The 11,639-nt window shown below is 41.0% G+C and overlaps 1 protein-coding gene across 1 annotated transcript; it reads left to right on the top strand.

Annotated features, from left to right (window-relative positions):
• The first annotated feature begins 86 nt into the window (after window positions 1-86).
• Window positions 87-10,425, top strand: dclre1a (DNA cross-link repair 1A (PSO2 homolog, S. cerevisiae)). The gene is made up of 9 exons (XM_085170189.1): window positions 87-756; window positions 1,235-2,596; window positions 2,689-2,822; window positions 4,139-4,257; window positions 4,912-5,055; window positions 5,211-5,356; window positions 6,190-6,344; window positions 8,724-8,865; window positions 9,930-10,425. Exons 1-9 carry the CDS (start codon window positions 330-332, stop codon window positions 10,118-10,120), a joined length of 2,820 nt encoding a protein of 939 aa, XP_085026315.1. The 5' UTR covers window positions 87-329; the 3' UTR covers window positions 10,121-10,425.
• The last annotated feature ends 1,214 nt before the right edge of the window (window positions 10,426-11,639 follow it).

The raw sequence follows: 11,639 nt of genomic DNA, 5'->3' as shown, positions 1-11,639 counted from the left end.
AATTTAATCGTTTAAAACGTGTAGAAAGTGTTGTTGTCCCTTCCTGGTTGTTTTTACTCCATTCATTGTAGCATAGTGGCGGTAAGTCCTGCTGCTGACATGTTAGTAAACGGTGTGTCAAGAAGGAAAATTTCTCCATTTCGTTGTTAAATAATGAGGTTCAGCTGTTTATCAGTAATAAATATCCGCAGTGTATTATATAATATATAAGGAAGTTGTCAGTAGCCGTTAACTTGCTGTGATCGCGGAATGTTACCAAACACCAGTCCTTGTGTAATAACAATGGTTTCGAGGTAACGTCGGGCACGTTACGCTTTATTTTGCTGCAAATGTCACAGAAGGAAAATGAAAATGACATCTGGAACTATAAACCTCTTGGCAAGAAAAAGAAGAGGCACGAATCGCCACCTAAAAACACTAAAAGAAAATGCACTTTCAGGAAATCCTCCAAGAAAGACGCATCTTCTCTCTCAATCAAGCCACAAGACAGGAACGCAAAAGCCAAAGCGGCAGAAAGTGAAGTCAGTGCTACAGCTGGAATAACAGACGACTGTAACTTAAGCTTAAATGCACAGGAGCTCAACTCAAAGAGATCTCCCACAAAAGAAACTAATCAAAGTGACAATGCTGCAGCCGAGGGCCCATCCCCTGAAGACTTCTGCCCCATCTGTCAGATGCCATTCTTCATTTTGGTTGTGCAGTCCCAAAGATGGCACGTGGCTGAATGTATTGACACTCCCAGGGATACGTGCACAGGTACAGACATCCATACTCATCACACATCTTAAAGTTACACTTGATACCAAATCACAGCTTCAGATAAGCCTAATGTCATTCACAGCAGCCATTCAGGTACATAATAATCCAAACCATCTCAGCTTTCCCTCGATCTCAGTGAATGAATGTTCACAGGTCTGCAGGATAAAGAAGTCTCCTCTAACAAAAGGTCCTTAATTTCCCATAATGCATTGTGATGGTAGAAAGGAAGTTTCTACATAGCCTAACAGCTCAGGATTAGGGATTAAAAGAAATGTGCACTGACAGTGTAGCACTGATTCTATGCACTTAGCTCAGTTGTGTTTATCTCAAACAGCAGGCTGATAAGATACCTTTATAGTATATATCATCAGTTTAGTTTAGTTTAGAGTAGCGCAGTTGGTAAAGTGCTAAATATCATCCTCTTGTAACCCTGCTCTAATGAGTGCAGGCACTGTTTTTTTATCTGTTCATACAGAATGTCCAGATGGTCTTCGGTGCTCCTCCACCATTCCAAACCATTACAAGAAATTCAACCACACACTTCTGGCCCACAGTCGAGCCAGCAGCGGCACAGCCCTCCTCAGTCTGTCCCAACAGGCTGAGACCAGCCTGGATTGTTTTCCAGGGCTGATAAAAAATCAGGGGTCTATTTTAGAGACTTCACAGCAAGGGGCTCTAACTCCTCTTGCATTATCCAGTCCTAGCTCCTCACTTCACCAACGTCACACCGGAACACCTCAGTCAAAACTTACAAATGGCCTTCTGCTCCTGCGTTCTCCTGGACCAGAGGATTTTAAGAAAAAGAAAGGCTGGTCATCATCTACTAAAGGCCAAAACTCTGTCACTGCTTCTCAAGAAAGTAATAAAGGGGATTTATCCATCCCTGTTATGGAAAATAGTGGACAGCATGCTAGTGAAGATTTACACAGAAGTGAGGATTCTTTGGAAAATGATGACATGATATCCTACTCTCCTCTTTCTGAGTTCCCTGCAGAGACTGAAATCAACACTACAGAGTGTAGAAAATCTCTTTTTAATGACAGTGCAATTCAAAATGAGCATGAAGACTCGATGACGCTGTTCAGTGACGGCTTCTCCAGTGAAGATGAGCTCCTCACTGACTTTATAAACAGCAATTCAGAAGGCAGCAATGTGCAAGGAAAGAAACTGCCTTCTACAAACACGCAGCTGGGTGCAGTTTCCTCATTAGCACCCAGTAATCAGTTAGCTGCTGAGAACAGAGCTGTTTCCTCAGGTGGAAAAGAAGCTTCTGAAATCAGTAAGACTAGTATTCAGTCTCCGCAGAGTATTGTCTTAGAGCGTCTGAGAGACACTCTTCTGAACTCAGATAACTCACACTCCCAAAACTCAAACAGCATTATTCAAACAGAGCAACCAGCTTCTCTTCAAGTGCCTTCATCTCAAACTTCCATTGTCCAACGATCTCAAGCCATGCCCCCTCAGAAGGGCCACAGCAAAGCTGGTCAGGTCTCCGGTCTCAAACAAACTGACATCGGGGTGTTTTTTGGCCTCAAACCACTGAGGGAGAAGGAGAAAGAAGCAGAAAGTGCACCAAATGACCTCAACGCTTCGTCTACTCCAACGGCTGGAAAGAGCTCGGGACAGAGACGGCAAAGAAGAGACCGGCAGAGAAAAAATAAAGCTGACACACCTGCAGATACGCCACAGGCCACAGAAACCATTAACCCATCAGTAGATGGACAGGGAGAAGTCTGGGGGAGGAGTGGGGCCACAGGGAGGAGGAGGTGGAGGAACAGAGTCAATGCTGATGGAGAAGTACAACTGCCCCGTTGCCCTTTCTATAAGAAAATCCCAGGTTAGTAAGCAAATGTACATTTCTTCTTGCTGTGTAAATTTAAACATTAATTATTATTTAATTTCTAATCTTATGCAAAAAACTTTCCCCAGGCACAAAGTTTGCCATTGATGCCTTTAGATATGGACAGATCGAGGGCATCACAGCCTACTTCCTTACTCACTTCCACTCAGACCACTACGGAGGCTTGACCAAGACTTCCACTGTTCCCATCTACTGCAACAGAGTAAGTCAATCTGTAGTTTTGATGAAATAATTAGCTTAGTTTTGTTTTTATTTGGTACTGGATCACCGAGTGGCAGGGACAGTTCACCCTTAAAACACATTTACATGTTCTCTCACCACCCTGATTGTCCGTGAGGTACCCAGCTATGAAAATATTGGGTGTAGAGATGTCTGTCTTCTCATGAATATATCCTTGCTTATGTTGTGCAGGAAATCAGAATCTGATTTATTATATGCATGGTTTTGCATAAGACAGTTGCTGTTTTTCTATGATACAAAACAGTCAGAGTGATGGATATTATCCTTGCTTTGAGTCCACTGTTGAAACTATATCCAACACCATCTCAGCAAAAGGCTGACATTTTGTCCGTTTATGTATTTCTCCTTCAGTGGTATGGAAGCGATTCACTTATTTGAAAATGATATAACCCCCCACCACCACCACCACCACCACCCCTCTCTGCCGCCAGAAATCCTACTTACTTTCAACTCATTAAAAAGCTTCCTCACTTCCACAGAATTCATAGAGGAAGTACTTGATCCATTTGTTATCTCTCTGCACTGCTTTGACTCACATTAATGGAAAAAGCGGCTTGTGTTTGGCAGCTATGAATACCAAAATTCAAATGGCTCTGATCACAGTTGAGTCAATTAAAATTCGAAGACCTTTGTGGGAGTTTTTACTTCTTCTTTTGGACACAGTAATACAACATTTGATGTGCAGTAAAATAAGTTTATCTGGGGCCCAGTTGTTTGCCATCCCCTTTGTTGTTACTGTGGAAAAGCTATATCAGTGAAGGTGCGTTAAATGTAGAGAATTATCTAAATAAACTGAAGTTTGCAGTTAAACAAGTGTAAAATCTTTAGCTCAGACTTTATTGCTTATTTTTGGTTCAAATAGCTACGACTTAACAATATATAATATCAGGTATGATATGAGGCATGAACTTGAAATAATATAAAAGTCAAGAGACTAGAGATGTTGGGAGTTCTTCAATCAAGTGGGTCAGGTTTATCACAGTGGTGTGTGTGTGTGTTTTCTGGGGATTAGGCTAAAAACAGACTTATAAGTACTTGTTGGGACTCCGTTTGCTAGGCCACAGACATTGAGCGTGGGCGCCAGGTGGATCACAGCCCAGAAAAGTTTGATCATAGTCACAGAGGGTAATTAGAAAGTAGATTGTGTAAATAAGATTTCAAGGCCAGGGTTTGGGAGGCGGGGGGGTGAATTACTCCGGATAGCTGAGATTGTTTGAAACTTGATCATCACTGTAAACTGCAGAGATTTGTTCACTCTCAGCTGTGTCTCCTGATTAGATTACAGGGAACCTGGTGAAGAGCAAACTGAGGGTGGCCGAGCAGCACGTCCACATCCTCCCCATGAATACTGAAGTCACTGTGGAGGGGGTCCGGGTCATCCTCCTAGACGCTAACCAGTGAGTCATCTGTGACATCAGCAGGGATCTGTACTGGTGACGCTGTTTTGTGACACATGAGAGCTTCTTTGTCACGCTGCTGATTTCATGCTGATCAGATTCTGCTGGTTTATCACCAGAAGGTTGATTTTCTGTCTTTGAGATTTAAATACTGTTTTAGATTTGCAGCTGAGGTTAATGGGCTCTTCACCAGCATGCATTAAAACTTGACCTGGTATTTTCCCATATGATCTTTCTGAAACCCAGAGAAATGGCTCTCAAAACACTGTGGGCAGAGAAGGACACAATGAGTCACTTATAACATATGCACCGCTATTAGCAAACTAAAAAACATGCATTTATGCATTCGGGAGCAGATACAAAAGTTTCTACCGTAGCCACTTTCTTTATATTAAAATTGTCATAAAAGGATAAATTGAGGCACTTTGAAGTATATTCAGACACAACCAAGCTAATAGCCTATTCATTATGTTACTGGGAATACATTCTTTTGAATGTAGAACACATCTTTTACAGTTGTGCTACATAGTTTCTACTTAATGACTCTATTTACTCCTCGTAATATTTCCCTGGAGAGTTAAATGAATTTCTCACAATGAAAACTGGCTAAATTTGATTAAAACTTCTCTTTTGTATCCTTATCTGTTCTTTCAGTTGTCCAGGTGCTGCAATGCTGTTGTTCTTCTTGCCCGATGGACAGACGGTTCTTCACACCGGAGACTTCAGAGCTGACCCCTCAATGGAAACCTACCCTGAGCTACTCAGCTGCAGGATACAGACACTCTATTTGGATACCACGTAAGTACCCTTCAGTTTCATCATTTTAACTTGTTGCTATAAATAGCAACTCCCGGTAATGACGACCGCTTTCTTTCTCTCTGATTTTGGTAAACTGAGCACAACTCCAGCAGTGAAACTCAGATTTTTCAGTGTGACCTCTTATATCTCTTTAGCTACTGCAGCCCTGAGTACACCTTCCCCAGGCAGCAAGAAGTCATCAACTTTGCAGCCAGCACTGCATTTGAATTGGTGACACTCAACCCACGTACACTTGTGGTGTGCGGGTCGTACTCGGTGGGGAAAGAGAAGGTCTTTTTGGGTATGTGCTTTTTTATTGTTTGTTTGTTTTCGAGCTGTATGGTGCATTTTTTTACTCCTTTAAAAATCAGAAAGTCAGTTATAATCGGATATCTCGGCATGAGAGACATGGCTGACCTAAATGTATAAATACAGAAAGAACTATGTTTTCTATCCACCTCTTAGTAACAGTAGTTATACTTAAAATAAATATGAAGATGGGTTTTCTAAATACTGCTTGATTTCATTCTGAGAATACACAAAGCAAAATGGTTTCTAAACCTAATAGTAGGATAGTTTTCCCCCTGTAGTTTTCTGTGTGTGGCTGACCTGTCCTATTAGAAGTTCATCTGGTATTTCTTCTATATTGAAATAGGAGCATCATTGTTTAAAAAATGGAGCCCCTCACAGTGCATTGTCTTCAAGTGGAGGCAAAGTGTTCCCTTGTGATACATGGACGATAGTTTGAAGCACTTTAGTACAATGAAAAACTGAAAAAACAGTGTTTAACTGACAGAAGGGGAAACTGCATGCATTCATTCTTTAATCACAGCTGCTTCAACAAGCGCTGCATGAAGTGGAGACAAAAGCAGACGGCTAATTTAATTGACTGTAGCACTTCACTCATCCTTTTTGTCCTTCTGTTATTCCACAAAAGTATTTGTACACATACAGCAAACACTTTACAGGCCAGGGAGTGCCATATTTAGCCAGTCAGTTGTTTTCTGTTTTGTTTTTTTAATAAAGGCCTGTTGAGTTTGAAGAGTTTGTTTCAGTAATGTTGGTGAAAACTAAAATCCACTGTTTTCCTGCAGTTTTCATTCTCACACAGACCTCGTTCTGCTTCATTTGCAGCGCTGGCGGAGGTTCTGGGGTCTAAAGTTTGCCTCTCTAGAGACAAGTACAACACCATGTGCTGTCTGGAGTCGGAGCAAATCAAAGGGCGTCTAACCACCGACTGGAAGGCAGCCCAGGTCCACGTGCTGCCCATGATGCAGCTGTCCTTCAGAGTAGGTGCATTTTTCATGACTTATTTTCCCAAAGTCCCACCATTCTTAATATTTTAAGTTCATATTTATACAACAAAGAGCAGATTTACAATGCACGTTTTAATTATGGCATATGAGCCATGTTAGCAACACACATTAAGTCCAAATGTGAACACCAGCAGCAACAAAATGGTCAGAAAATCGTCATGTTTTTGTAAAAAACGTATCTTTCTTGGAGAACTGGTGTTTAAATATTACCACAGGTAGGTCACAGAGGTGAGAATAGATGTAGCTTTTCATATCTGCTTTATTCTCCTTAATGAGCAATGTTCGGAGGAGCTCATATCACGAGGTAAAGAGACACTAAAATACAGTGGGGCAAAAAAGTATTTAGTCAGCCACCGATTGTGCAAGTTCCCCCACTTAAAATGATGACAGAGGTCAGTAATTTGCACCAGAGGTACACTTCAACTGTGAGAGACAGAATGTGGAAAAAAAAATCCATGAATTCACATGGTAGAATTTGTAAAGAATTTATTCGTAAATCAGGGTGGAAAATAAGTATTTGGTCAATAACAAAAATACAACTCAACACTTTGTAACATAACCTTTGTTGGCAATAACAGAGGTCAAACGTTTACTATAGGTCTTTACCAGGTTTGCACACACAGTAGCTGGTATTTTGGCCCATTCCTCCATGCAGATCTTCTCAAGAGCAGTGATGTTTTGGGGCTGTCGCCGAGCAACACGGACTTTCAACTCCCGCCACAGATTTTCTATGGGGTTGAGGTCTGGAGACTGGCTAGGCCACTCCAGGACTTTCAAATGCTTCTTACGGAGCCACTCCTTTGTTGCCCGGGCGGTGTGTTTTGGATCATTGTCATGTTGGAAGACCCAGCCTCATTTCATCTTCAAAGTTCTCACTGATGGAAGGAGGTTTTGGCTCAAAATCTCACGATATTTGGCCCCATTCATTCTGTCCTTAACACGGATCAGTCGTCCTGTCCCCTTGGCAGAAAAACAGCCCCATAGCATGATGTTTCCACCCCCATGCTTCACAGTAGGTATGGTGTTCTTGGGATGCAACTCAGTATTCTTCTTCCTCCAAACACGACGAGTTGAGTTTATACCAAAAAGTTCTACTTTGGTTTCATCTGACCACATGACATTCTCCCAATCCTCTGCTGTATCATCCATGTGCTCTCTGGTAAACTTCAGACGGGCCTGGACATGCACTGGCTTCAGCAGCGGAACACGTCTGGCACTGCGGGATTTGATTCCCTGCCGTTGTAGTGTGTTACTGATGGTGACCTTTGTTACTTTGGTCCCAGCTCTCTGCAGGTCATTCACCAGGTCCCCCCGTGTGGTTCTGGGATCTTTGCTTACCGTTCTCATGATCATTTTGACCCCACGGGATGAGATCTTGCGTGGAGCCCCAGATCGAGGGAGATTATCAGTGGTCTTGTATGTCTTCCATTTTCTGATGATTGCTCCCACAGTTGATTTTTTTCACACCAAGCTGCTTGCCTATTGTAGATTCACTCTTCCCAGTCTGGTGCAGGTCTACAATTATTTTCCTGGTGTCCTTCGAAAGCTCTTTGGTCTTGGCCATGGCGGAGTTTGGAGTCTGACTGGTTGAGGCTGTGGACAGGTGTCTTTTATACAGATGATGAGGTCAAACAGGTGCCATTCATACAGGTAACGAGTGGGGGACAGAAAAGCTTCTTACAGAAGACGTTACAGGTCTGTGAGAGCCAGGGATTTTCCTTGTTTGAGGTGACCAAATACTTATTTTCCACCCTGATTTACGAATAAATTCTTTACAAATCCTACCATGTGAATTCATGGATTTTTTTTTTTCCACATTCTGTCTCTCACAGTTGAAGTGTACCTCTGGTGCAAATTACTGACCTCTGTCATCATTTTAAGTGGGGGAACTTGCACAATCGGTGGCTGACTAAATACTTTTTTGCCCCACTGTACATGTGTGAGATTAAACTACAGCATTATGAGTTTATACAAAGACTGGTGGGAAACAACTTTTTTTTGGTGACTTTTAGAGAAGAAAACAAAGAAGCAAAGTGGTTGCGATAGATAAAGCATTGAGAGAACTTGATAGCATCTTCAGAGTATGACTGGTTTTGCAGAAATTAGCAACACTGTAATCAAATTATTATATTTATAAATGTTGCTTTTTTGAGTTAAAAATACTCAATACACAGTTTATTCGTGAAATGATCGGGAATGACGAGAAAATGCACAGATTTCTTCTAGATAAGCTAACACAGTCACGCATATGGTTCTTACTCCACCAGGCCCATGCTGAGGCAGGAAAACCCCCGACAATGCAGCTCTTTTAAGATGTCCTTTTTCCCCTCCCTTTTTACCTTCTCTTTCCAGAAACTGCAGGATCACCTGGCACGCTTCTCTCGTCAGTATGATCAGCTGGTGGCCTTCAAACCTACCGGCTGGACCTTCAGTCAGCAGATAGAATCAGTGGAAGACATTCAGCCTCAGAAAAGTGGCAACATCACCATATATGGTATGCACAAAGCCTTTTTTCTTCTTCTAGTTTTTGGAGAGGAAAAAGAAGTGTCATATATAAGAGTATTATCCCACAACAAAATTTGAGTGTTGTTAATATTGTTGTATTTAGCCTACAGCTCCCTCTTTTGGTAAAGCCTGAAACAAGTCTTACAGAATCACAATAGACCATGGCTTTGTTTCAGACTGCTCTGGCTTGGTGGCAACAGGATACATAACGTCAGTGCCCTGGGGTCGTGGATCTCCTCTGTAGACAACACTTCCTAGTCTAGCATTAAACCCCAGTTCTAAATTTGGGCCATGACTTGATTTTTCAATTGCAGATTTAGCCAGTTTTTCTTCCTAACCCCCGTTTCATGTTCTGAATAGATCCATCAGAAGCATCAGCCATCTGGCTCGTAACCTCCAATCACCAGCTAGAGGCTTCTGGGGTGCACACTCACATATATTTTCTTCCTTCTCAGCAGTTTGTGTGTCACTCAGGCGGAAGCCAATTTGCACTCTCCCTCTCTCTCTCTGCCGTGTTTATCTCCTCCTTCTTGCTCTTCCCTGCCATATGCCGCCATTTGCTGCAAATGTTCTCTGCATGTGGAAACGGACTGACTTTATCCATAAATAGGCTTTTTTTTCTTTTCCTTTTTCTAGCTAGACTTGTTTAAAGCAGAGGAGCACATAAAATTTGTCAAGGGCTAAAATGTGAATAAACACGAGGCATCTGCTTTCTGCATTGGTTCCAAGCTAGGTTTTTATTTTGTGTATGAACTGAAAACTGAATAATATAATAATTCTGCCTTGTCCCTTAGAGGGGAACAGTCTGAGCCTGTGGACATCTTCATTGAGCATCTGGTCCGGCTTTCAAAGCTTTGCCCTTTTGCTTGCCTGATGGACTTCCCTGTGTGTTTAGCATCTGTCTCCAGCGTTGTTTACTGCAAGCCAGTTTCCCTCTGAATTGACTAAACTCTAAAAATTTCCCAAAGGAAAAGTAAAACTTTCAAATTAGCTAATTGCTTTTTAAAGAGCTGTCGGTTTATGATGATATCAACCCATCTGTTTGTCTGACAGGTATCCCCTATAGTGAACACAGCAGCTTTCTTGAGTTGAAGCAGTTTGTCCAATGGCTCCAGCCCCTCAAGATCATCCCTACAGTTAACAATGGCAGCTGGGCCAACAGGAAGGCGATGGAGAAGTGTTTCAGTGAGTGGCTCATGGAAGTTAAGAATAAACAGAGACTTCCAGCTGCCTGTTGGTGCTAAAGGAACACCCTAATAGTATGCGATACTTGAAGCGTTGCATGGACTGGTTTATTTTAACGCTATTTGTTTGATTAACTTTACATTTAAATTTAGAGGAAGCGGTTGTGATTTTTAGACCTGAATTAGGAAAAACTCTGTATGTATTAAACTTACAATTGGACCAGGGTCATCCAGACTCTTTTACCATTTCATTCATTTGATATGCTGCAGGTGCTGCTCTGAAACTGCGCACTTTTTTTTGTTTATTGTGATTTTTTTTTTTTTTTTTTTTTTTTGTACATGATCAAAGTTTTATGCTGAAGAAATAAATATTTTAAAATAACATTGCTACCGTGTTTTTATTTCTTTGCAACAATACCATAAACTTTTCTCTCTAATCGCTCTATATTTAATAATATTTGATATTTCTATTGCCTTTTTTAAACAATCTGTTTTATTCCCTAATCTACATAAAAGCACCTAGAAGAGCACACCAAAGCTTATAGGTTTATAAGATATATTATGACTCTAAGTATTATATTGATAATAGCTAATTTGGCTAATTTGCTAACTTTACATGGTCAGTTTGGAAGGTTCAACATGTGGATATTCATTGCTGAATCTTATGTTGTGATTCATACTGATGAACCTCTGCAGCCCCTTACAGTGTGTTAGGAGGGAATGCCAGGTGAGTGTAAGCCATCTCATACAGTACAGAGATGGTTTTTGATCTTTTTTTTGTTCGTCCTTAAGTTAAACCATCTGTCCTATCATGTGTTAAGGTGTTTCAGGGTTCATGTGCGTGTGTATTTTGAGCATCAGATACTAGAGTAGGAGGAGAGAAAAGGAAAAAAACAAAAGCTGAATTCTGCACTTCAGAAATGTGTCCTGTAGATTCCACCATGTGAGAAACACCGTGTAGCACACTGCAGGGTGCAATTTATTTATACAATTTTAACCTCCTAGGATCTGGCGTCCACATATGTGGACATCACATTTTGGGTTGTCTAGACCAAAATACTAAATTTTGCTCTACAAGGGCCTGATATCCACTTACAAGGACATTATACTGCCACTGTTCCATCAAAATTTAAAACGAATATCCTCAAATCAGGTAAAAAAAACAACAAACAAATCTGCTGATTCTTTGTTTTTACATTCATTGGGTCCCAATATGCCCAAATATCAAAGAGAAATTAAAAAATGCATGCCATAGAAGAGTTTGGGTCTTAGGAGGTTAATCTAGGAATTTGGTTTCCACATCACCTCTTTGCATAAAAGCACTCAGAAGAGCTGCTTGGAATATTAATTCACAGCTTTTAAATTTAACCACTTATGTTAGTTTTTGGCCAATATATATATATATATATATATATATATATATATATATATATATATATATATGAGAGAGAGAGAGAGAGAGAGAGAGAGATGGATGTCTATATATAGATATATACATATTAGGCATTTCATCCCCACCATGTAGACATGGTGGAGATGACCTGCTGAAGTTCAAACTGAGAAGAAAGGTGATTTAAGT

The sequence above is a fragment of the Neolamprologus multifasciatus genome, chromosome 8, assembly GCF_963576455.1.
Source record: "Neolamprologus multifasciatus chromosome 8, fNeoMul1.2, whole genome shotgun sequence".
Classification (NCBI taxonomy): domain Eukaryota; kingdom Metazoa; phylum Chordata; class Actinopteri; order Cichliformes; family Cichlidae; genus Neolamprologus; species Neolamprologus multifasciatus.
Note: the sequence above shows the minus strand (reverse complement) of the source record. Positions and strands in the feature narration are given on the sequence as shown.

Coding starts and splice junctions, on each gene's coding strand:
- dclre1a (XM_085170189.1), top strand. CDS start 330: ATGTCACAGAAGGAAAATGAAAATGACATCTGGAACTATAAACCTCTT. Junction 757..1,234: donor TCCCAGGGATACGTGCACAG/GTACAGACATCC, acceptor CTGTTCATACAG/AATGTCCAGATGGTCTTCGG. Junction 2,823..4,138: donor TTCCCATCTACTGCAACAGA/GTAAGTCAATCT, acceptor TCTCCTGATTAG/ATTACAGGGAACCTGGTGAA.